The 26,357-nt window shown below is 50.0% G+C and overlaps 1 protein-coding gene across 6 annotated transcripts in view; it reads left to right on the forward strand.

Moving 5' to 3' along the window:
* DENND2A (DENN domain containing 2A) overlaps positions 1-24,631 on the forward strand; it is a 124,135-nt gene extending 99,504 nt beyond the window's left edge. For all 6 annotated transcript variants that reach the window (XM_005654269.3, XM_005654270.3, XM_013983646.2 and 3 more), the window contains 6 exons: positions 10,270-10,447; positions 12,269-12,310; positions 17,346-17,463; positions 17,792-18,037; positions 19,971-20,057; positions 21,678-24,631. In XM_005654269.3, the coding sequence (XP_005654326.1) occupies positions 10,270-10,447; positions 12,269-12,310; positions 17,346-17,463; positions 17,792-18,037; positions 19,971-20,057; positions 21,678-21,709 (703 nt within the window). In that variant the 3' untranslated portion in view covers positions 21,710-24,631. The remainder of the gene's footprint in view (positions 1-10,269; positions 10,448-12,268; positions 12,311-17,345; positions 17,464-17,791; positions 18,038-19,970; positions 20,058-21,677) is intronic.

The following is a 26,357-nucleotide window of genomic DNA, read 5'->3' on the forward strand; positions in this document are numbered from 1 at the left end:
CAATCTAAAGAGCACTCAGAGGTTACGTCACTTTGCTCAGTGGGAGAGCTGGGATTCAGATGCGGGCAGCTGGTTCCGGGGAAGATGAGGAGAAGGAGCAGGCCGCTGTGGTCTGGGGGTGGGGTGGAGGCAGTGTCTGTGAGGCTGTCTACAGAAATATGTAAGGACACTTTTTTTTTTTTTGTCTTTTTAGGGCCGCACCGGCAGTACATGGAGTTTCCCAGGCTAGGGGTTGAATTGGAGCTACAGCTGCCAGCCTACACCACAGCCACAGCAACTCAGGATCCGAGCTGCTTCTGCAACCTACACCACAGCTCATGACAAGGCCGGATCCTCAACCCACTGTACAAGGCCAGGGATGGAACCCACAACCTCATGGTTCCTAGTCGGATTCGTTTCTGCTGCGCCCCAACGGCAACTCCAGGACACTCTTTTTCTTTCTTTCTTTCTTTCTTGTCTTTTTGCCATTTCTTGGGCCGCTCCCGCGGCATATGGGAGGTTCCCCGGCTAGGGGTCTAATCGGAGCTGGAGCTGCCAGCCTACGCCAGAGTCACAGCAACGCTGGTCTGAGCCGCCTCTGCAACCTACACCACAGCTCACGGCAACGCCGGCTCATTAACCCACTGAGCAAGGGCAGGGACCAAACCCGCAACCTCACGGTTCCTAGTCGGATTCGTTAGCCACTGCGCCATGACGGGAAGTCCCGGACACTCTTTGAAAGCGTGCCTTTAGGACCTTCTGTGTGCTGAGCAGTCAGGCCAGTGTTGTCTCCTGAAGGAGCGAAGACGTGTGCTTTTCTCCCCAGGGCCTGCCCTCCAGTACAGCCTTCGGCCTTCCAGCCAGGGCCTCAGTAAGGCAGGTGGACTGCGTGACCCTCAAAGTCTCTCCCTCCCATCCTCACACCTGCTCACCCATTTCCTGGGGGATCGGATTCAGCAGAAACATCTGGATAGCACCCCTGCTACCATAGGCCGCCTCAGAGGGGTTCTAGTCATGGGCACTTTGGGGCTGCTGAGATGCCAGGTAGCCATCCATGGTGCTCATCTCATGCCCCTCTTAACCTTATGTGGGGTAGAGATGAATATACACCCTGTTGCGGACCTACTGTCCAGGGATTCCCAGGCCTCTGCTCCAGCCTGTGCTCTGAAGTCAGGGCCACCTTCTCCGCCCTCACAGCTTTACCTGCCTTCCTCGGAGGGGCCTCAGCTCAGCCTTCTCTTTGGGGGTCTCTCTGACTCTCAGATGCGCCCCCCTCCCCTAACAGGGAACCAGGACAGAACAGGGACCCCTGTGAGACAGGGGTCCAGCCAACGATCAAAGCACAGAAACACTGCCAAAGACAGCGTGTGCGTGAAGTTCCACATGAGAAAGCCCAGAACCCCGCTTCTCTTCTCCAGCGTGCTCTGCCCAAGGGTCTTGCTCAGGGAGGAATGAGTGCCCACCTAGTTCTGATTTATGGGAAAAGAGCTATGGGGAATTGAAGTGCTATTCAACCAAGCCACGACCAACCGGCGGCTGGCCGCGAGCTGTCTGACCTGGAGAAGGCTATGAAGAAAGCCTTCCACCTAAATTCAGCTGCTGCCTGCCTCCTTGTACCTGGCACAGTCCTCTGCAGGCTGCTCGTGCTCTCATCTCTAGCCCTGCTCGGCCAGCAATGGAAGCAGGCCTCTTCCGATTTCCGTCTGTAGCCCTTATGTTCTCAAGACCACAGCGCAGGGCATGAGAACAGGGCACACTGCAAACTCAGTCAGTGACCCTGTGACATCTCAGAGTGGACATTAGCCTGCTGTAGGCCTGCGGTCACTGCTGCCAGCACCCTCCCCCACCACGCAATTCATTGACTCGTCATTGCTGCTGCATCTGCCAGAGGAAATAGCAGGGGGTTGTGGCAAATACTGCATGGGTTACAAAAGGGTTTTAAGTTGAGCCAAAAATCTATCAAATTTAGAATAACATTTTTGCTCCGTTTCATCTTTAGGTTGGCCATTGAGTGTTCCTTAAGGCTCTGTTTGGCAGATGGAAAAGAAAGAATGTTGTTGTGATGGCTTATTCTGTTGTCATAGCAACCTAAATAAATATTTCCCTATAGCCCTTTCTTCATTTCCCTGATGATAAACATTTTGTTTTTCTTATTAATTTCATTTCCCAAAAGTTTTGCCTAAATCTACAGGCTAGGCTGAATAATAACGTCAAGAGTTGCATATAAAACAATTTTGCATATACAAAAATTTTACACAGGACAAAGTTTTCTGTACTCCAGAAATTTCCTTTTTAACTCTTTTGTAGTGTGTTAAGGCCAGAAGCCTAATGACAGGAGTTCCCATTGTGGCTCAATGGGTTAAGAACCCGACTGGTATCCATGAAGTTGCGGGTTCCATCCCTGGCCTCGCTCAGTGGGTTGGGGATCCAGTGTTGCTGCCAGCTGTGGCATAGGTCACGGATGCAGCTCAGGCAATTCACAATTCAGCCCCTGGCCCCGGGAACTTTCATATGCTCTGGGTGTGGCCCTAAAAAGACCGAAAAAAAAGCCTAATGACTGGCTTCTAGCTAATGATAAGTAGGATTAGGTGGTCAAATCTCAATAAATAATAGTTTGAACCTTGGCCTTGACATGGAGTAAGTACGCAAATAAGTCCATGTGTAGCTGTGTGCCTTCATCATGTGCGGTGTCCCTTTTAGTTCATTTTAACCAGTTTCTGTAAACTTCAACAGGATATGCCCACAGCCTGTCTAGAATCAGTTGCGCTAGTGATGTTTGCCATCTCAGAGAAGGGTTGGGTTTTTGAGCATGCCTTCTGCAGGCAGGTGGGTTTGCCAAGGCCTCCCTGACAGCGTGAATGGGCACCGTCTCGGTGGTCTGGCATCCAGAATACTACCTCAGAGGGTCCTCAGAGTGGCTGACAGAGTCTTAGAGATAAACTACATTTAATTCAGTGAAGGGCTATGAGAAATGCAATTTTAGGAATTTCCTCATGGCTCAGCAGGTTAAGGATCTGGCGCTGTTGTTGCCGGAACTCGGCTTCTGCTCACCGGTGCCGAATAGAAATACAAACAAGATTTTGGGTGAAGGAGAAAATAATAGCTTTATTGCTTTGCCAGGCAAAGGAGGGTCACAGCAGACTAATGCCTCAAAGACTCTTCCCCCCTTAGAAGAGTTCAGGAGGTGGTTTTACAGTTTGGGGAGTGAAGAATAGGGCTGCATATAAGGATCAGGGGAGAGGCAAGCTTGCATTGTTTTCAGAGCCAGTGTTCAGTGGTCTGGTGGTCTTCCTTCCGAGCTGAAGAAGGCTTTATTACCATCTTCCATTTATTGGGGGTTTTAGTTCTCCAGGAGAATTCAAAGATATTGTTACCTATATTCCTTGAGGAGGAACCAGGACCCTGCCCCAAGGCTGCACTGTTGTTTCTTTTTTCTTGTTTCTTGTTTTTCTTTTTTTCTTTTTTTCTTTTTTGTCTTTTAGGGCCCTACCCGTGGCATATGGAAGTTCCCAGGCTAGGGACTGAATCGGAGCTGTAGCCACTGGCCTACACCACAGCCACAGCAATGCCAGATCCGAGCCTTGTCTGCACCACACCACACCCAGCTCATGGCAACACCAGATCCTTAACCCACTAAGCAAGGCCAGGGATTGAACCCTCACCTCATGGATACTGGTCAGGTTTGTTAACAACTGAGCCGCGCTGGGAACTCCTGTACCACTGTTTCCTGGCTGCTCCTCCCTGGTCTCTGCATCCCCTCTGTTCCCTGATTAGCGACTATTTGAACCTGCCCTTTAGATCTCAGTGAAGGTCGTGGAGGCTGCAGTTTATTCCCTAGAAACAAGAAATGGGGGCACAGAAAGGCTTGTGTGCCCAGGAGCCCACAGGAACCTGCTTGGATTCACTGTTAGTGCTGTGGCTCTGGTTACAGCTGTGGCATGGGTTTGATCCCTGGACCGGGAACTTCCACAGGCTGTAGGCACAGCCAAAAAAGAAAAATGCAATTTCAGTAGCATGACTGATTACATCTAAACTGCCTGTTTTAGCCTGTGAACATCAAGAGGGTAACATTTGGAGTTCCCGTCGTGGCGCAGTGGTTGACGAATCCGACTAGGAACCATGAGGTTTCGGGTTCGGTCCCTGCCCTTGCTCAGTGGGTTAACGATCCGGCGTTGCCGTGAGCTGTGGTGTAGGTTGCAGACACGGCTCGGATCCCGCGTTGCTGTGGCTCTGGTGTAGGCCGGTGGCTACAGCTCCGATTCAACCCCTAGCCTGGGAACCTCCATATGCTGCGGGGAGCGGCCCAAGAAATAGCAACAACAACAACAACAAAAGACCAAAAAAAGAAAAAAAAGAAAAAAAAAAGAGGGTAACATTTGAAGCAAGATTTGGACAATAGCATAGCCGCAAATTGTCTTCTGCTTCCACATCCGTCTCTAACAGCCACTTGGGCTAGAAACTCGTCTTCTCTCAGTCAGATCCCTCCCAGGCTGTGCCGGCTTTGTGTGTAGTCTTTTGGGGGCTTAAGGCAGCAAATTAAAAACTCTCAGCGTTCCCATCATGGCACAGCAGAGACGGATCTGACTAGGATCGATGAGGTTGTGGGTTCAATCCCTGGCCTTGCTCACTGGGTGAAGTATCTGGCCATGCCATGAGCTGTCCTGCAGGTCGCAATGTTTGGATACTGTGTAGCTGTGGCGTAGACCGGCAGCAGTAGCTCCCATTGGACCTCTAGCCTAGGAAACTACATATGCTGTGGGTGTGGCCCTAAAATCAAAATAAATAAATAAATATTTTTTAAAAATAAAATCTCTCAACACTCGTACCTGTTAGTTCCTCAGAGCAGATGTTATCATTGCCCTTGTGTCCTGTCCCCACTAATGGGCATTAGAATCCCCTCCAGTGACAGGCCTTGGTTCTTTTCACTGTCAGCTATTTCTAGCTCTTGGCTCCTGTTGCTAGTTCCTGCCTTTCTTTCTCTCTTCTAGTTCATCGATGTTAAAGCTGGAAGGACACTAGAAATTACCTAGTCCCTTTTCCTTATGTTACAGATGAGGAAGCTGAGGCCCGGGGACGGGCTTCACCTGAGATCAGCAGAGAGTAGTGACCCAGTTTTCTCGAGGCCCGGCCTGTGTTCCTTTTAGTTGGAGATGTATAACTTCAGGGTTTGAAAGTACCGTCATGGACGTGTGGCAGCCACCTCACTAGGTCTCCTCAGGCATCAGACCCGATCAGAGGTTCCCTTCCACTCACGTGCCTGGGAGTGGTGCCCCAGGAGAGGCACGGCTAGGAATGCTGCAGAACGCTGAGAGGCTCATCCTTCAGACTCCCGGGGCCTATCCAGCTCTGGAAGCGCAGCATTCACATTTTGGGTAGCATCTGAGAGAAAGCTTGATGCTTGATTCTTTGGGGTTCCTTGATGAGTGGGGAGGCTGCTGAGCACAGGAACCCCATGTATGGCACAAGGGCTTTGGAGCAACCAGAACCGAAGCGTCTTCTCCAGGAGAACTTCAGCACTCACGTGAATCCTCATGTCTCCGGACTAATGCTTCAGCCCTCAGAGACCCCTTCCGAATAGCAAAGCATTCTGGGACCTGACCCTTCTCACCTGTGCCCACTCGTCTTTTAACCTTGTGGCCCAGCCAACCTCCCACTGGGGCATCTCCTCCCTGCCTCACTTTTGTGCAAATCCATCCCAGCTGTGGATGCTGGCGTCCCTCTCCTCCGCCCCCACGTAATGCGAGCCAGCTGCCGGGGCTCTCTTCCTAGGCTTCCTTCAAACACACTGCCTCTCCTCCACCCAGCAGATGCTCAGTAAGGCTACATGTTAAGCGGCAAGCGAAGTGGAAAGAGTCAATTTTAGCATCCCCAGAACCGTAGATATGTTCTTTGCATGTTCCTAAGAAAGCACCAACTGCAGCAATGCCCATCCTCCTCCCCCATGGAAGGTGCCTCTAGCCTTCACAATTCAGGGATAAAATTCCAATAGGCTGCACTCCAAATAATCCCTTATTTCCTCTTCTACCACTTATTTTTGGGAAAAGCTGCCACTAGGTGTATAATCTGCAGAACCTGACCTTCTGGTATTTCAATGCACAGAATTTTTTTTTTTTTTTTTTTTTTTTGGTCTTTTACATGATCCACTCTTTCTCCAGGTGATCCTTAGGAACCCGTAACAAATGTACAGAGTTCCCGTCAGTGGTAACAGACCTGACTAGTATCCGTGAGGACATGGCTTGGATCCCTGGCCTCTAGCTCTGTGGGTTAAAGATCCAGCGTTGCCATGAGCTGTGGTGTAGGTCACAGAAGCAGCTTGGATCCCGCATTGCTGTGGCTGTGGCCTAGGCCAGCAGCTGCAATTCCAACTCGACCCCTAGCCTGGGGACTTCCATATGCTGCACATGTGGCCCTAAAAAAAAAGTGCTACAGACAGAAGTGGGTTTCATACACCAGGCTTCTTTCAGGGAATTCCTTCTTAGGATCTCTTTTAGGAAACTCCCTCTCATCACGTGGAAATGAGGGCTAGCATCCCAGTAAAACATGTAACATATCAAAATTACAGCTCAACCACCACTGTCTACCTGCCTCACCCTCCCTGGTCCACCGCACCCTCCCTGGTCCACAGCACCCTCCCTGGTGCACAGTACCCTCCCTGGTGCACAGCACCCTCTCTGGTCCACAGCACCCTCTCTGGTCCAGACTTCCAGGCCTTTTTACAGCAGTCATCAACGATGAATACATTTTACATTCAGACCCAGTATGTCTGCTGCACAGTACACCCAGGTATTTATTTACAACTGGGAGGAAAATAAAGCACACTCTCTTATTTTCTCTTCTGTTCCTTTTGTTGTTTTTAATGCTAATCACAACTAACTGAAATTACTTCAGAACCCACTAATGAGTTGCAAATTCTATAGTCTGCAGAAACCCGCTGCAGACACAGCTATCCTTGTTTCTATATAACGCCCTTCTAGTTTTCTAAGTCATGACCTCACACCTATAGTACCTGAGCTGATCAACTTTATAGACTGGCCACACACAAATACAGATTAGTCCTAAAAATCCGAAAGTTTTAGGACAAAGTGAGTTCAACACATTTAGTGACCTATAGATTCAAGGAAATTAAACCCAAATGGTAAGCAGTTCACTGAAAGCATCAACAGTCTTGATGTCTTGGAGAAAGCAGTGCCTTTTTTTTTTTTTTTTTTTTTTTTTGTCTTTTGCCTTTTCTAGTGTCGCTTCCCATAGCATATGAAGGTTCCCAGGCTAGGGGTCTAATTGGAGCTGGAGCTGCCAAGCCTACGCCAGAGCCACAGCAACTCAGGATCCGAGCTGCATCTGCAACCTACACTGCAGCTCACGGCAACACCGGATCCTAAACCCACTGAGCAAGGCCAGGGATCGAACCCACAACCTCATGGTTCTTAGTTGGATTTGTTAACCATTGAGCCATGACGAGAATTCCAAGCAGTGCCTTAAGAAAAGAGGCTTCTCTGCTTTTCAAGAAGATCTTTGAAAGGCAGAAGTCAGAGTTCCTATTCCGGCTCAGGGGAAGCGAGCCCAACTAGTATCCATGAGGATGCGGGTTCAGTCCCTGGCTCTGCTTAGTAGGTTAAGGATCCAGCATTGCCATGAGCTGTGGTGTAGGTCACAGGTTCGGCTCAGATCCTTTGCTGCTGTGGCTGTGGCATAGACTGGCGGCTGCATCTCCGATTCAACCCCTCGCCTGGAAACTTCCATATGCCATGGGTGCAGCCCTAAAAAGCAAAATAATAATGATGAGGAGGATGTGATGAAAGGCAGAAGTCTATTCACCCCAAGTTTCTGGCTAATTATTGATGTTGCTCTCCTTGGCATAGGTCCTGACTTTACTGTCTTGCTCTTTCTCAGCTATTGAAGCAGGTATTGTAGTGATAAAAGCAAAATGTTGGGGTAGCATCTTGCTCAGGAAGATTAGGAGACATGCTGATAAATGAACAAGACTCAGTATTACCCTTTGGGGTCAGGGCCCCCAAATGAGAACAGGATAGAAAAGAGGGCTGGTGTATTTTTAAGATGTCTGGGGGGTGCTAGATTCAGAGGAAGCAGAGTGATGTGGCGGGGGGGGGGGTGCGCTTCTCTGTTTTGGGCCGTGCCCGTGGCATGCAAAAGTTCCAGGCCAGGAACTGTACTTGCACCACAGCAGTGATAACTCCAGATCCTTAACCTCGAAGCCACCTGGGAACATAGGGATTGCTTTTTCATTGTGGCAAAATATACATAACCATAAAGTTTACCATTTTAATCTTTTTTTTCTTCTTCTTTTTAGGGCTGCACCCACGGCATATGGAGGTTCCCAGGCTAGGGCTCGAATCAGAGCTGTAGCCACTGGCCTATGGCACAGCCACAGCCAGGTGGGATCTGAGCTGCTTCTGCCTCCTAGACCACAGCTCACGGCAATGCCAGATCCTTAACCCACTGAGCGAGGCCAGGGATCGAACCTGCATCCTCATGGATGCTAGTCGGGTTTGTTAACCACTGAGCCACCAGGAGAACGCCCCATTTTAATCGTTTTTAAGTCCACATTTCAGTGGCATTAAGTACATTCACCGTGTTTGCAGCTGTCACCATATCCCTTTCTAGAGCTTTTTGTATCATCTCACCTGTAACTCTGTACCCTTTAAGCAACAATGTACCTGTGTCCTTAACCCCTAGGCCCTCATAACCTCTGTTTTACTCTGGCTCTATGAATTTGACTGTTCTTAAGGCCCTTATGTTAAGTGGAATTATACAGTACCCGTCACTTTCTGCCCGGCTTCATTCACTTGCTAGCCACTGTCTTTCAACCCACCCTTTTTCTCTCTCTCTCTCTTTTTTTTTTTTCCTGTCAAAGAGCGTTTTGCCTATGTTTTCTTTTTATTTTTAATTTTTTTTATTTTTTCCCGCTGTACAGCAAGGGGATCAAGTTATCCTTACATGTGTACATTTTTTCCCCCACCCTTTGTTCTGTTGCAATGTGAGTATCTAGACATAGTTCTCACTGCCCCTTTTTCTCTTTAAGTCAGAGCTAAGTAATATTTTTTAACAGGCTCAGGAAAGTTTTATGGCCATGAGAGTATAGGTGTCTGACGTCATGGGACCCCAGTAAAGGAGCATCCATCTCTCTGGAATGCAGCAGCCTTGCAGTTGTACGTGAACTTTCTGTAAACCAGGGCAAATAATCCGAGGGTATCTCAACCAAGGAAATGCAGTTACAGGGCCCCAAAGCTGATTCGGTGTGCTCCTGGGAGAATGCTTTGGGCCCGCACATTCGTTTTGTTCTTACTTTAGACATTTCATTTCTTTTTTTTTTCTTTTTTTTTTTTTTTTTTTGCTTCTTAGGGCCAAATCTTGTGGCATATGCAAGTTCCCAGGCTAGGGGTCAATTTGGGGTGACAGCTACCGGCCTACACCACATCTACATCAATGCGGCATCCGAGCCACACCTGCAACCTACACCACAGCTCACGGCAACGCGGCGTCCTTAACCAACTGAGCGAGGCCAGGGATTGAACCCGCATCCTCAGTTGGGCGCTTTATTGTTGAGCCACAACTTTAGAAGCTTGTTAGGAATATCCGATGGGGGGGACCTTCCACATTAGGCACTTCTCACACGCTTCTAAGGTTCCCGTCCCATAGCATTTTTAGAAATAGCTTATTAGAAGGGGGCAGGGGGGCTGCTGCAGGCTCACTAGCTGTAAGAAATGATTGCATGGAAGAAGGGAAAGGCTGCTCTCACCTCGGAAGGCCACCTGTCATCACTGTGCTGAGGCTCGACAGAACGGATAGCAAAGTAAGAATCCCAGGAGATCCAGCCACTCGTTCAACAGACTGAGCAGGAGTCCAGGCAGAGCGGGGTGGATCACGATGAAGAAGGGCCAGCGTTTGCCAGGAAAAGGCTTCATTATGATCAATCTTCTTTAAGGCAGATTCCGAGTCTTTCTCTCGGTGTTCTTATTTCTCAGTGTTTTGAATTTGGGGCAAGGAGTGACTGTTCACAGGTTTCACTTTTACACAACCGAGCGTAAAACTGCACGCAACTGACGGCTGCACGTGCAAACTAAAGGACGTCCCTCTTTTCCCTGATCACACCTAGGTGTTCGTGCCCGGCTGGGAGAGTGTGTGTTAGCAGACAAAGCACCTTCAGTGAGAGAAGGAGCAAGGAACAGGGGCTCTCGATGTTGGGAGTCTTTTTAGGGGGTGGGATGTGAACGCTCCTCTCTGGCTTCTCCCTGAACCATCGCCCTTTCTCCCCTCTCTCCCCGGCTGCAGCACCCTGTCCAAGTGCTGCCACGCGATGGTGGCGGTCATCTACCCCTTCACCTGGCAGCACACCTACATCCCCGTGCTGCCGCCCGCCATGGTCGACATTGTGTGCTCGCCGACGCCCTTCCTCATCGGGCTGCTCACCAGCTCGCTGCCGCTGCTCAGGGAGCTGCCCTTGGAAGAGGTGAGCCCTGGGGGTGTCCCCCGTGCCCTCCCTGGGGGGCGTGGGCAGAGGCGGGGGGTGGGAAGGCTGTGCCTGCGTGGAGGGACCCCACGGCTTTGTCAGTTAGCCCCCCACTGCCTCCCACCGCCGATCCACACGGACCTCAGCAGACCCTCGGCGACCACAGACTGTTTCCCCTCTAAAGGAACCTACTGGCCTGAATACCTGTGGAGAGGGGCAGCAGTCGCCAGCTTAACCAGATTTTAAAACACCTGATCCATACACAGGCATTCACCCCATCCTTGCCCCCTCTACCCCCCGACACAAGCTCTGACGAGAACTGGAAATTATCTTTGGACTAATAATAAAGTTAACAACGCCTATGCTCCTACACATGGGCAAATGGGTCCTTTTCATATCAGGTGAAAGTCACCCCAAATGTTGTGGGGTTTTTTTGTTTGTTTGTTTTGCTTTGTAGGGCCTCACCTGCCGCATATGCAAGTTCCCAGGTTAGGGGTCAGATTGGAGCTGCAGCTGCCAGCCTACACCACAGCCATGCCAATGTGGGATCCAAGCCGCATCTGTGACCTACACCACAGCTCACAGCAATGCCAGATCCCTACGCGCTGAGCGAGGCCAGGGATTGAACCTGCGTCCTCATGGATGCTAGTCGGGTTTGTCACCATGGAGCCACAAAGGGAACTCCTGGCCCAAATGTTTTTAATGCTCAAGTTCTGGATTTCTGAGTTAGCATCCAAGCACGGAAAGCCTCCTTGGCATTTCTGTGGTTATTCAGTCCCAGCCCCTTCTTCTAAACTGTCTCTGTCTCCAGGACTGAGAACTTCGAGCCGTCAGAGCTTGAACCGTGGGGACTAAACGACGCTATAGGGAACGCCTGGCCCTGAAATCCTTCCCATGTCTCTCGATGCGGCTCCGCTAGTTGCCCAGATAGTCCTAAAGTCCCCTTAAATATTAACCAGCCGACTCAAGTTTTCAAGTGTGAGTCTGTGAACTGCAAAGCGTTTGCCTGGGTACCCCGTGGTCCCTAATGGCTCAGTTCCGCCCCCAGGAGAGCGTGTGAGAAGGAAGCAGAGCTCCCTCAGCTCCTGGGCCAAGTTTAGAGCCCGTGGGTCCCACTGTTGATCGTGGCCATCCAGGCCCCCTGCTTGTCCTCTGTCATAGCCACTGGCCTGAGGCTTGGCATTTGCACGATCCCATGAGTGGGCACCTCCTTAAGTTTGGCACCCTCGGGCCCTCACTTGCGTCACCTTAGGTCTGGCCCTGGGTCTCAGCCAGGTCCTGAGGGGGGTGGAGGATGGTGCGTTGAACCCGAAAGTCCTGAGTCATGAAGCCCAGCACCTGCCGCCTGACTTCCTCTCCAGTTGGGTCCAGTCCTCTGGGTCCCTCCCTCCTACCTCATGAAGAGAGATGATGAGGCTGAGTGGGCAGCTGAGAGGAAGGAGGAAGAAGGGACAGAGTCACATGGAAGGGGAACAAAGGCAGTCTCTAGCCTCTGTCACCACCTCAGTGACCCCCATGCTAAAACAGTCTGAGTGGCTCTGCCTTAGCCAGACCAGGAACAGGGCAGGGAGTCCAACCCGAGGCCCACACATGTCCCAGCCTGCGGTTACAGTGTTGAAAGCATGCAATTCTGGAAAGCCCTTTCCCCTCCCTCCCCTCTTCATCATTTGTGGCCACAGTGGCAACATCAGGAAACCACAAATGGCCCACTCCACCCCCACCCCAGCTGCCTCTCCGAGAGCCAAGAAGGAAGAGGCTAAGAGTCCATCTCTATATCCCGGAAGCCCTGTGTCCCTAACGGTCCCTTTTCTCATCTCATAGGTCCTTGTCGTCGACCTCGCCAACAATCGGTTCCTCAGACAGGTGAGTAAGCAGGCCAGCGTCAAGCCATTGCTCTCTCTGTTTTTATCCCTTCATTGTTTGGGGCTCAGCTTTCCAGCTCTGGAAAGGCTCCACGTTGGGCCTGGGATTGCAAAATGGGCTGGCGGGCTTGAGTCATTCCCGGCCAGGGCTGGACCGCGGATAGGACAGAAGGCCAAAAGAGGAGGGGTTTGGACAAAAGATCGATTCCCATGTGTTCTGTCACAAAATGGTTTGCTCACAATTAGAATCTTTGTATAGGTTGGAGTTCCTGTCGTGGCGCAGTGGTTAACGAATCCGACTAGGAACCATGAGGTTGCAGGTTCGATCCCTGGCCTTGCTCAGTGGGTTAAGGATCCGGCATTGCCGTGAGCTGTGGTGTAGGCCGCATATGCGGCTCGGATCCTGCGTTGCTGCGGCTCTGGCGTAGGCTGGCAACTACAGCTCCAATTAGACCCCTAGCCCGGGAACCTCCATATGCTCCAGGAGCGGCCCAAGAAATGGCAAAAAGACAAAAAAATAATAATAATAATAAAATAGAATTTTTGTGTAGGTTATAACTATAGACACTCGTCTTTTTTTTTTTGTTTTTGCTTTTTAGGGCCGCACTTGCAGCATATGGAAGTTTGGAGCTGTAGCCGCCAGCCTACACCACAGCCACCAGCAATGCGGGATCCGAGCCGCGTCTGTGACCTACACCACAGCTCACAACAACACCAGATCCTTAACCCACTGAGCGAGGTCAGGGATTGAACCCACATCCTCATGGTTCCTAGTCAGGTTCTTTTCCAAGAGCCATCATGATGGGAACTCCAACACTCGTCTTTCTCAACATACTTTTAAATAATATTTGAGGAGTTCCCATCGTGGCACAGTGGTTAACAAATCTGACTAGGAACCATGAGGTTGCGGGTTCGATCACTGGCCTTGCTCAGGGGGTTAAGGATCTGGCGTTGCCATTAGCTGTGGTGTAGGTCGCAGACACGGCTCGGATCCTGTGTTGCTGTGGCTCTGGTGTAGGCTGATAGCTACAGCTCCGATTAGACCCCTAGCCTGGGAACCTCCATATGCTGCAGGAGCGGCCCTAGAAAAGACAAAAAAAATAAAATACATAATATTTGATAATGAATTTCATGATATAATATTAAATGGAAAAAATCGACATCCACAATTATATATGTTATTTTGCTAATCTTGTATTTTTAAAAGGTTAGAAATGAAAAAGAAATATATATATATATATAAAACCTTTTTTTTTTTTGTCTTTTTGGGGCCTTACCTGCAGCATATGGAGGTTCCCAGGCTAGGGGTCAATTGAAGCTATACCTGCCAGCCTACACCACAGCCACAGCAACACCAGATCCAAGCTGCACCTGTGACCTATACCACAGCTTACAGCAACGCCAGATCCTTAACCCTCTGAGTGAGGCCAGGGATCAAACCTGCATCCCCATGGGTGCTACTCAGACTCATTTCCACTGGGCCACGACAGGAACTCCTATATATAAAACTCTTAAAAAGATTGAAAACTCACTGAAATATGTAATGCTGGTTACATTGGAGCAGGAGACTGAAAGTGAGACAGATTATGAATGATTTTACATTGTTTCAATACTTTCATATTTTCTGTAGTAATCATGAACTACTCGCACTATCAGAGAAAGTAGCACACATTTAGAGGTGGGTTTTTTTTTTTCTTGCCTTGCCCGCAACATGTAGAAGTCATTGGGGCAGGGATCGAGCCCGCTCCACAGCAGCCATCAGAGCCATGGCAGTGACAACTCCAGATCCTTAATCCTCTGCACCATGACAGAACTTCCCACAATTAGTTTCTTATTATCACTTGCCAGAAAGATCTAACTTCTATCAGGTCTTGCAAAGAATCATTACATAAAGTCTTTTTGGGCCTTCTGAAGGACTGCTCTTAAATTTGGAGTGGCCGCTGAAAAGTTAGGCATCTTACTGCTGTGTTTTTATCATTAGTTCCATCTACTTTCATTTCCCCAAATCCCTCATGGTACGCTTGTACCCAAAGCCCTCCTGCTCTGAGACCCAGATCATAAAGCCAGCTTTGAATCATACTGGCCATCTGCCCTGGCCAGAGTCCCCAGATTAGAACTAGCCACCCTGCAGAGTGGGGGTAGCCACTGAGTGCCAGGCGCTTCAACAATGTACTTGTATTACATTTAATCACTCCCCCCACCCAGCTTTATTGAGATATTATCAACATATAACATATGTAAGTTTAAGACATGATTTGATTACATGTATACTAAGTTTTGTGTTTTTTTTGTTTTTTGTTTTTCTTTTTTGTCTTTTCTAGGGCTGCACCTGCGGCATATGGGGGTTCCTAGGCTAGGGGTCTAATCCAAGCTGTAGCCACCGGCCTATGCCAGAGCCACAGCAATGCCAAATCCAAGCCTCATCTGCAACCTACACCACAGCTCACAGCAACGCCAGATCCTTAACCCACTGAGCAAGGGCAGGGATCAAAGCCACAACCTCATGGCTCCTAGTTGGATTTGTTAACCACTGAGCCTCAACGCAAAATCCTTAAGATCTACTTTCTTAATTACTTTTTCTTTTTTTTTTTTTTTTTTTTTTTTTTTTTTGTCTTTTTAGGGCTGCACCAGCTGCATATGGAGGTTCCCAGGCTAGGGGTCGCATTGGAGCTTTGGCCTATGCCACAGCCACAGCAACACCAGATCCGAGCTGTGTCTGCAGCCTACACCGAAGCTCACGGCAATACCGGATCCTTAACCCACTGAGCAGGGCCAGGGATCAGACGTGTGGCCTCCTGGATGCTAGTCAGGTTTGTTTCTGCTGAGCCAGGATAGGAACTCCACGACTTTCAAGTATATCATACAGTATTATTAACTCTAGTCACCAAGCTGTATATTAGATTCCTTAGAATTTATTCATTTTATAGCTGGAAGTTTATACCCTTTGCCCAACATTCCCCCACTTCCTTCACCCTCAGCCCCTGGTTACCACCATTCTACTCTCTATTTTTATGATTCCAGTTTGTTTTTAGATCCCACATGTAAGTGAGAACATACAGAGTTTATCTTTAGCTGTCTGATCTTCTTCATTCAGCATAATGACCTCAAGGTCCCTGCATGTTGTCACAAAAGGCAGTCCTTTTTTAGGGCTGAGTGGTATTCCATTGTGTGTGTGTGTGTGTGTGTGTGTGTGTGTGTGTGTGTGTGTACACGTACATACATACATGCATGTCTATAAAAATGTCTGTTCATGTCCTTGCCCATCTTGTTTTCTATTGAATTGTATGGAGTGCCTTATGCATTTCGGATAATAACCCCTTATCAAATATATGACTTATAGGGAGTTCCCATCATGGTGCAGTGGAAATGAATTCAACTAGGAACTATGAGGTTGCAGATTCGATCCCTGGGCTTGCTCAGTAGGTTAAGGATCCAGCATTGCCATGAGCTGTGGTGTAGGTCACAGACACAGCTTGGATCTTGTGTTGCTGTGGCTGTGGTGTAGGCTGGCAGCTGTAGCTCCGCTTGGACCCCTAGCCTGGGAACCTCCATATGCCTCGGCTGCAGCCCTAAAAAGCAAAAAGGGGGATTTACAGATATTTTCTCTCGTTCTGTAGGTTGCCTTTTCGTTTTGCTGATTGATTGTTTTACTGTGCAGAATATTTTTAGGGTGAGGTACTCCCCCTTGTTCATTTTTTGTTTTGTTGCTTGTCCTTTTGGTGTATATCCAAACAATCTTTGGCAAGATCAATGTCAAGGAGCTTTTTACTATGTTTTCTTCTCATAGTTTTAGTTTCTGGTCTAATATTTAAGCCTTTAATCTATTTTTTAAAAAAGCACATAGCCTTTGTGTATGGTGTAAGATAGGGGTCCGATTTCATTCTTTGGCATGTGGTTGTCCAGTTTTCCCAACACCGTTTGTTTAGGAGACCATCCTTTCCCCCATTGAATATTCAGCTTCCTTGTCAAATATTAATTGACCGCATAGGTGTGGATTTACTTGGGGGCCCTCGATTCTATTCTGTTTGTCTCTGTGTCTGTTTTTATGCCAGTACCATACTTTCTGGATGGCCAGAGCTCTTTGGTAAAGTTTAAAATAAGGAATTGTGGTGCCTCTGGCTTTTTTCTTCTTTCCCAAGATTGTTTTGGTTATTTAGGATCATGTGTGGTTCCTTGCAGATTTTGGATTTGTGTGTGTGTGGAAAACGTCTTTGGAATTTCCCTAGAGATTGATTTGAATGTATAGATGGCATTGAGTAATACAGACATTTTAACAATATTAATTCTTCCAATCCATGAACACAGAATAGCTTTCTATTTATTTTTATCTCCTTCAGTTTATTTCACCACTGGTGAAAAATACATTTTTCTTTCTTTTTTTTTTTTGGCTGCCTCTGGCCAAGGATTAAACCCCCACCCCAGTTGTAACCAGAGCCACAGAGCAGTGACAATAGTGGATCGTTAACCCACTGAGCCACCAGAGAACTCCCCAGCAGCATCTCATACACATTGCATTTAACCTTCCCAATGAGGTCAATATTGATTGGTAGCCCGTTTTACAAATTGGGAAACTGAAGCTCATGTAGCTTATAAAAAGTAGAATCAAGATTCAAAACCTCAGTGGAGTTCCCGTCATGGCTCAGTGGTTAACGAACCCAACTAGCATCCATGAGGTTGTGGGTTCGATCCCTGGTCCTGCTCAGTGGGTTAAGGATCTGGCATTGCCATGAGCTGTGGTGTAGGTTGCAGACATGGCTCAGATCCCACGTTGCTGTGGCTGTGGATTAGGCTGGCAGCTGCAGCTCTGATTCGACCACTAGGCTGGGAACTTCCATATGCTGCAGGTGCAGCCCTAAAAAGAGAAAGAAAGAAAAAGATTCAAACCTCTGGCTCTAATTTGGCTTCCTTTCACTAAACCAGGAACTGTACCAGGCCTTCCCTGCAGTGATTCCAATGTGTCCTGCTGGCCAGGATGCAGCCACCATCCCCACAAGCACTGGGGAGATGGCCCACCTGCTTTTTTTTCTGCTTTCCAGATGGACGACGAGGATTCCATTCTGCCTCGGAAGCTGCAGGTAGCCCTGGAACACATTCTGGAACAGAGGAATGACCTGGCGAGTGAGCAGGATGCCGGGCCCCCGGACTGCAAGCGTGGTAAATGCTCCGCCACTTCCCCCTCGTCCACTGTTAGAGTCAGAGAGCAATGGACTCGGGGCATCCGTCCCACTTGGCACTGGGTTAAGTAGGAGAATGGACCTCATTCTTACAATGAGCTGTAGAGAGAACGTTTCCCACCTCCCTCACTTTGGCCCCCACATGTCTGCTTCACGGTGGGGGAGAAGTGACCTGCTCACCTTTTTCATGGACCCTCAGTTTGCCATCCAGGGAGCTGGTGGTTGCTTGACGTACTGATTGGCTTGTCCAGAGCCTCCGCCTCGGCCATCCGCCCTCACCAGTGCCGGTCCTTCCCCACTCTGCTCAGGCCCTGAGCCCAGCCCCCTGAACGAGGTGGTGTCCGAAGCCTTTGTCCGCTTCTTCGTGGAGATCGTGGGCCACTACTCCTTGTTCCTGACGGCGGGCGATCGCGAGGAGAGGAGCCTGCAGCGAGAGGCCTTCCGCAAAGCCGTCTCCTCCAAGAGCGTCCGCCGCTTCCTGGAGGTCTTCATGGAGACCCAGATGTTCCGGGGCTTCATCCAGGAGCGGGAGCTGCGCCGACAGGACCCCAAAGGTCAGGGGGCGTCCTTGCTGCGGGAGGGCTGAGGCAGAGAGATGCCTGGGGCCTGGGGGGGGGGGTGAACCGGGAGGGAGCTCAGGGGCCAGGGCCCAGATGCAGCAGCGTGCAGCCTCCTCTGCAGCGGGCTCATTCTCGCCCCCTCTGAGCTGGTAAAACGGCCTGGCCACCCCGCCGTCCCCTCAGGTATCACTTCCGCATTGCTCGCTGCTCCCAGAACCACGCTCCAGGTTCTCCTGGCAACTTCTGTTCTGATCCATTCTCTCCCGCTCGATGAAATGCTCGTGCCTCCCCTGGTCCCTTCCACCCTTCTTCCTCGCCCTTTCCACGGGATCTGGGGACGGACCAGAGAAGGAGGCAGCAGCGATGGCCGGGCGCTCTCTGCTTCTGTGTGGCACCAGCTGACACCCAGCCGGGGGGAGTAGGACAGCACAGATCCCCAACCTGGGACCACAGGAGCGCCCACCCCATCCCACCCACCTCTGTCTTTGGGGGTCTTCTTTTCTCTCCTCCCTTCTCCCTGTCCCTATTGCTGGATCCTGTCACACTTGCAGTGATGGAGGAGGGGAGAGGATGCAAAAGGTGGATCAGGTCATGCCCTTTCTTACATTATTTTGAGTCCTTTTGGGAACCAAAAAAGTAGAAATGTCAGTAAATGCGGTCCCCGATGGGAGCTAGGCCTGAGTAGGGAAAAGATACTTGGGAGTTGGCTGATGGCCCAGCGGGTTGAGGCTCCTGCGTTCTCACCGCTGTGGCTCTGGTTGCTGCTCTGTGGCATAGGTTCGATCCCTGCCCCGGGAACTCCCACTTACGGCCTGTATGGCAGAAAAAAAAAAGGTATAGCAAAAGATGCTTAATACCAAGAAGATGCCATACAGCGACCAGGGGGCCCTCAGGGCAGCAGCTGGCCCAGGCCTTGGTGTCTCCTGGTGCTGTGACCACAGAGACTGAGTTCAAGTTCTGCATCCCCAGAGTTCCTTGCGGAGAGCAGAAAGGGAGGCTGTCACAGTTTGGGTAATTCTGATGCGTCATAGCTGAAGAGATGAAAGAAAATGGATTAGAAAGCAGGAGTCACGTAACTCCTGATGAAAGGGTTCCTTTCCATAGAAGACCTGCTCACTATAAATAGGTCGTGATTGGATAGAGATTGAGACGTGGACTTCCCATCGTGGTGCAGCGGAAACAAATCCAACTAGGAACCATGAGGTGGCGGGTTCAATCCCTGGCCTTGCTCAGTGGGATAAGGATCCGGCGTTGCCATGAGCTGTGGTGTAGGCTGGTGGCAACAGCTCCAACTAGACCTCTCGCCTGGGAACCTCCATATGCCATGGGTGCGGCCCTAAAAAGGCAAAAGACAAAAAAAAAAAAAAAAAAAAAAAGACGCAAAAGCTTACAAGTAGCACAGAAGGAGGCCCCCCTCCCCTGTCCGTGGAAGGTCAGTGAGAAGTCAGCCCGCCTGAGGCTCCCGCCACAGAAGAGAGCTGAGGGCACCTTGGAGGCGACCTGGCCACCCTCCCGAGCTCCCAGAGGGCAGCCGGGTTCCAGGGAAGGCAACCCACTAGGCCAGGGGCCCTCTTACAGGAGTACTCGAGGAAGAGGGAGACCGCAGGGGCTCCTGAGAGCCAGGACCAGCTGGTTCTTTGAAACCACAGGCCTGGCACAGTGCAGATGCTTGGAAGGTGTTTGTCAAATGAACGTTGGATTTCACACATGCGCTAGCTTTACAGCTTTCCAAAGAGAGTTATTGCACAAGGTTGGGCAATTATCAGAGCAGTAAAAGCCCTTATAAATCTTATGATTCAGAGCATGTTTATAGGAGCAGCGTCATCTCCGAAGCAAGATTTCTCTTTTCTATGGGAATAAGGAAATGGATGTGTTTAGAAGCAGGAAGAGTAGGCACTGCATTGGTTGGGATTTCTCTTGTCAACAGGTCTGTTCGAGGTCCGAGCCCAAGAGTACCTGGAAACACTGCCCAGTGGAGAGCACAGTGGTGTCAACAAGTTCCTGAAAGGACTAGGTGAGGCCCGGCATCTCTGTCCCATCCACGGCCCCCCGGCCCTGGGGTCCTGCACCAGCGCCAGGGCCTGATGACACCCAGCTCTGATGCCTGCACTGAGTGAGCCAAGCTGGCATTTTACCCTCCTGTTCTAATCTGTCCCCAGAGCGTAAACAAGGGACACCAGTGCCCCCCTCCCTGCTTCCCTAGGTCCCTAGCTGTCCTACTACACTTTCACTGAGTGGGGTTTTTTGGGATTTTTTGTTGTTGTTGTCATTTTGGGGCTGTACCCAGAGCATATGGAAGTTCCCAGGCTAGGGGTCAAATTGGAGCTACAGCTGCCAGCTTACACCACAGCCATAGTAACGCCAGAACCTTAACCCACTGAGAACCCGCGACCTCATGGATACACATCAGGTTCATTATTGCCGAGCCACAGTGGAAGCTCCTAACCTTTCACTGTTCTCTCCCACACTCCAGTCTTCTGGGGAACTGGATTTAGACACATGATGAATGGAGCCAGAGAAGGGCATCTGCCCGTAAAGGGCATCTGCCCGTAAAGCATCAGCCTCCAAATGCTGGTCCACATTCCCAGAGGGTGGAACTGTGAGAATTATGAGGACTCCCGTTTATTTATTTTCTTGATTTTATGGCTGCTCCTGTGGCATATGGCGGTTCCCAGGCTAGGCATCAAATCAGAGCTTCAGCTGCCAGCCTACACCACAGCCATAGCAATGTGGGATCTGGGCCACATCTGCCACCTACACCACAGCTCACGGCAACACTGGATCCTTAACCCACTGAATGAGGCCAGGGATCGAACCGAATCCTCATGGATAGTAGTCAGGTTTGTTACCACTGAGCCATGATGGGAACTCCCAAGGACTCCAGTTTAATCAGCAAGAAGCCCCTCCTGGGAAGGCAGGAGAAGAAAGCGAAAAAGAAGGAGGGAGCAGGCCCCAGTGAGGAGGAGCCGTGTGACAAGGACCCTGCAGAAGGGATGGCACCTGGGAAGGGACTCCAAGCTCCCAGGCGTTTTCTCCCCACTTGGCTTTCAGGGATGTTCCAGTTAGCGTCTCCTGTATCACCTTTTCAGAGGCAACATCTACAGTTCTGACTTTTCCCTTTCAGAACTTCCCCAAGCATGGAGTTCCCACTGTGGCCCAGTGGGTTATGAACCTGACTCGTATCCTTGAGGATGTGGTTGGATCCCTGGCCTCGCTCAGTGGGTTAAGGATCTGGCGTTGCCATGAGCTGTGGTGTAGGTCACAGACGCAGCTCCGATCCTGCGTTGCTGTGGCTGTGGTGTAGGCGGGCAGCTACAGCTTGGATTCGACCCCTAGCCTGGGAACCTCCATATGCAGTGGCAGCGGCCCTAGAAAAGGCAAAAAAAAAAAACAAAAAAAAAATTCCCCAAAGCTGAGGAAGATCCCTTCTCTCTGGGGAGGTGTCTGAGGAGGGCAGAGGGGCAACCAGGCAGGGCGATCCCCCCCTTCTCCTGAGCACCAGCGGGGGGAGGATGAGGCTCCCAGGCGTGCTGTGGGAGGCCACAGCTGCCCTTCGCCACATCTAGGGCGGAAGGGCAGGATTTCACTCACCCGTTTGTCTGCCTAGTGAAATGTTCTCATTTTCTTTTTTTAGGCAATAAAATGAAATTTCTACATAAGAAATAACCCTCAACCCAGCCTCAAGAGACAGCTTCCACCTAGCGCAACCACGTGTTTTAACAACAGTCCTGGCGGCCTTTCTGAAACCTTGGGTCCTTGGCTGTCCCAGGTGCTGGGATAAAGGCCACCCCTCGGAGCTGCCCAGGACCCAGGACCCAGGACCCCAGAGCTGCCTGAAGGTGGTGCCTCCTCAGCACCGCACTGGAAGTGGGACCTGACACCAGGCACGAGCAAATGGATCGCTTTGGTTGTTGGTTTTGGGGGTTTTGATTTTTTTTTTTTTTTTTTTTTACATCTTAGGTATTAAAAAAAAAGAAAGAAAAGTGTTTGGCTTTTCTTTTGATGATGCCAAGGCCGTGTCACCTTTCTCTGGTTCGTCCTGCCTGGCAGCTCAGCTCTGGAGCGAAGAGAAACGGAGGCAATGGGAAGGAGCGGCCACCCCAGAACTGGAAACCGGGGCGCTCCTCCCGGCAGGACCGCGGACCAGTGCGGCCGAGGGGGCAGCGCTGCGGAGACCCGGCACACACCGCAGACACCAGGCCCCAGGCGTTAGGGCCGGGGTCCTCTTGAGGAAAGGACCGGCAGGAGGCAGATCTGGGCCGAAAGGAAGAATGGAAACCATAGGAGGAGTTGGCTTCCGGGGATGAGCTGCGCTTCCAGGCCGGCGGGCGATGCCATCTGGTGGCGGAGGCCATTTGTTGTCCTGCCCTGACTCCTCACCCCAAATGGACCTGACTTTTCTGCACTGCCTCTTTCCTCTTAGAAGCCATAGATAGAACTGTCCCCTGCCTGAGTGGTCCATGACTTTTATTTTATTTTATTTTTTGGCTTTCTAGGGCTGTGCCCACAGCATGTGGAAGTTCCCAGGCTAGGGGTCGAATCGGAGCTGCAGCTGCTGGCCTGCACCACAGCCACAGCAACCCAAGATCCAAACCACATCTGCAACCTACACCACAGCTGATGGCAACGCTGGACCCATAACCCACTGAGCAAGGCCAGGGATTGAACCCGAATCCTCATGGATACTAGTCAGGTTCATTACCCCTGAGCCGCAACGGGAACTCCAGTCTGTGACTTTTAGAGGTACACACAAAAAGAAGAAATCTTCATCAGATATGTTAATAAAACATTCTTGGCGTTCCCGTCGTGGCACAGTGGAAATGAATCTGACTAGGAACCATGAGGTTGCGGGTTCCACCCTTGGCCTCAATCAGTGGGTTAAGGATCCGATGTTGCCATGAGCTGTGGTGTAGGTTGCAGATGTGGCTCAGATCTGGTGTTGCTGTGGCTGTGGTGTAGGCTGGCAGCTGTAGCTCCAATTGGACCCCTAGCCTGGGAACCTCTATGTGCCACAAGTGTGGCGCTAAACAAGACAAAAAAATAAATGAATTAATTAAAATAAAATATTCTTAGTGTCCTAAAGGTTATGATGCTGCCAAGAGCCCATCTGAGAAACAAAGAAGCCAGTGCTTTGACTCTGTTCCTATTTATACTCTATGAAAGTTTCCCCTCTCAGTGCAGGGACGCAGAACAGAGCACATGAACTAGTACATGGACAGAATGAAGGGAGGGCCTTTGCTGCTGATGTCAAGAAGGAGCATCAGAGTTCCCGTTCTGGCTCAGTGGTAAGAACCTGGCTAGTGTCCATGAGGATGCGGGTTCAATCCCTGACCCAGTTCAGTGGGTTAAGGACCTGGCATTGCTGCGAGCAGCGGTGTAGGTTGCAGATGTGTCTTGGATCTTGCGTGGCTGTGGCCAGCAGCTGCAGCTCTAATTGGACCCCTAGCCTGGAAACTTCCATATGCCTCCAGTGCAGCTCCCCCCCCCCAAAAAAAAGGAGCATCAAAACTCTGGGGACAGCATCCTTAGACTTGTGCAGCCAAAGGGAAAGAAGCAGGGGGGTTAGGTGAAAGCTGCACTCCAGGTGCTCTCCTGCAGGGGGGGAGGCCCTGAGTGTGCTTTGAGAACAGTGGGCAGCACAGACACGGGGTCTCAAAGGAGGCTCATGGCCACCCCCACCCTCCCCGGCCAGCCCGCTGCCTGCATATCCCACAGGTAAATTCCCTCTGGGTGGCACCAGGAACCCTGCAAAAACCCAAAAAATGGATGTGTTCTGACCTTGGCAATGGCCCAGAGGCCTGTGCTGCCTGGCAAGGGTTCTTGACCTTTAGGGAATTGGGAGCAAGGAGGTCTTTTGAGGGACAATAAGAACAAGAGGAAATTAAGGAGAGGTTGACCGCTCACTCTGCATTAGGGATTCTTAACTCGGGTCATGGACCCCTCCCCCAAATTGTGTCCAGAATTTGGTATGTTCATTCATTTTTCAAGGGAGAGGGTCTATGGGTTTTTGTCTTATTTTTTGTTTTTTGTCTTTTTGCCTTTTCTAGGCCTGCTCCCAAGGCATATGGAGGTTCCCAGGCTAGAGGTCTAATCGGAGCTGTAGCCACCAGCCTGCATCACAGCCACAGCAACGCTGGATCCCAGCCACGTCTTCGACCTACACCGCAGCTCATGGCAACGCCGGATCCTTAACCCACTGAGCAAGGCCAGGGATCGAACCCACAACCTCATGGTTCCTAGTCCACTTCATTAACCACTGAGCCACGAAAGGAACTCTGAGAGGGTCTATAGTTTACAGAAGATTCTCAAAGGGGCCCAAGGCCCCTCAAAATGGTAGGAAGCAAACTCTGCATGACAAATAACCTGGGTAGCATATGTGGTTGAGGGTTGGAGGAGACAAAATCCCTTGAGTGTGGGGCCTCACAAATTTGTAACAATAGCTCCTCAGATTAGTTAACTTTATTAATACTAATATTCTGCTCAGAGATGGTCACTTTTAATATTTTGGAATATACTTTCTTTTCTAACTTATTTCACATTGTTTACTTAGCACCTCGAAGCGAATAAATACATACTTTTGCCAACATTTCCAGTGATTGTATAAGATTCTTTTTTGTTTGTTTGGTTTTTTTTTTTGTCTTTGTGTTTTTCTTGAGCTGCTCCTGCTGCATATGGAGGTTCCCAGGCTAGGGGTCAAATCGGAGCCGTATCCACCGGCCTACGCCAGAGCCACAGCAATGCGGGATCAAGCCGCGTCTGCAACCTACACCACAGCTCACAGCAACGCCAGATCCTTTAACCCACTGAGCAAGGGCAGGGATCGAACCCGCAACCTCATGGTTCCTAGTCGAATTCGTTAACCACTGCACCACGACGGGAACTCCTAAGATTCTTTTTTATAGATAGACTCAAAGGTATTTGACCAATCCTCTCATGCATGCAGGATAGTTCCAATTTTTAATATCATAAGGAGCGTTGAGAAAAGCATCTTTGTAAAAGTATCCTTTTTTTTTTTTTTTTTCCACTTTTTAGGGCCACAGGATCTGAGCCACGTCTGCGACCTACACCACAGCTCACAGCAACTCCAGATCCTTCACCCACTGAACGAAGCCAGGGATTGAACCCGCAACCTCATGGTTTCTAGTTGGATTTGTTTCCACTGTGCCACAATGGGAACTCCTATAAAGTATCTTAGTACAGGTGTTCCTGTCATGGCTCAGCGATAGTGAATGACTGGTATCCATGAGGATGCGAGTTCAATCCCTGACCTCACTCAGTGGCTTAAATGATCAGGTGTTGACATGAGCTGTGGTGAAGGTCACAGACACGGCTCAGATCTGTCCTTGCTGTAGCCACGGCTGTGGTGTAGGCCAGTGGCTATAGCTCCAATTTGACCCCTAGCCTGGGAACTTCCATATGCCTCAGGTGCAGCCCTAAAAGGGCCAAGAAAAAAGATATCGAAGTACATTTGCCCTATTTTCTTTTTTTATATAACGTTTTTTTATATATAATGATTTTTATTTTTTTTCCATTATAGCTGGTTTACAATGTTCTGTCAATTTTCTACTGTACAGCAAGGTGACCTAGTTACACATATCTGTATACATTATTTTTTCTTACATTATCACCATAAGTGACTCGACATAGTTCCCAGTGCTACACAGCAGGATCTTATGGCTACATTTGCCCTATTTTCATTTTTGCTTAAAGTAAAATATACATACAGCAAAGTGCTCAGATCATGAATACATAGCCTGACAACCTTCCACGAAGGACCAGATCCCTGTAACCAGCACGCGGGGCCAGGAGCAGAACAGCATGGGCCGCAGCTCCCCTTCCCGGCATCCCTCCCATCCTACTCTGCAGGTAAGTTTAAACTAAATCAACCCACCAATCGTCGCCCTGCTACCAAGTGGGAAATTGGGCTGTGAAGGATCAGAGACGGAAGGGAAGAGGCCAGAGAGAGTGGATCTGAAAGAGAAAGCAGCTTGCTGAGATGAGGAAGCACGGGTTCTTAGAAGTGATCATACCACCTCTTCTCACCCAGACTGCGAGTAATGATAAGATCTGCCATTTAGGAGTTCCCATTGTGGCTCAGCGGTGAGGAACCTGACTAGCATCCATGAGGTTGCGGTGCAGTCCCCGGCCTTGCTCAGAGGGTTAGAGATCCGGCATTGCCGTGACCTGTGGTGCAGGTCACAGACGAGACTCGAATCCCACATTGCTGTGGCTGTGGCGTAGGCCAGCAGCTGCAGCTCTGATTCGATCCCCTAACCTGGGAACTTCCGTATGCCACATGTGTGGCCCCCAGAAC

Source organism: Sus scrofa, chromosome 18 (assembly GCF_000003025.6).
Source record: "Sus scrofa isolate TJ Tabasco breed Duroc chromosome 18, Sscrofa11.1, whole genome shotgun sequence".
Lineage (NCBI taxonomy): Eukaryota > Metazoa > Chordata > Mammalia > Artiodactyla > Suidae > Sus > Sus scrofa.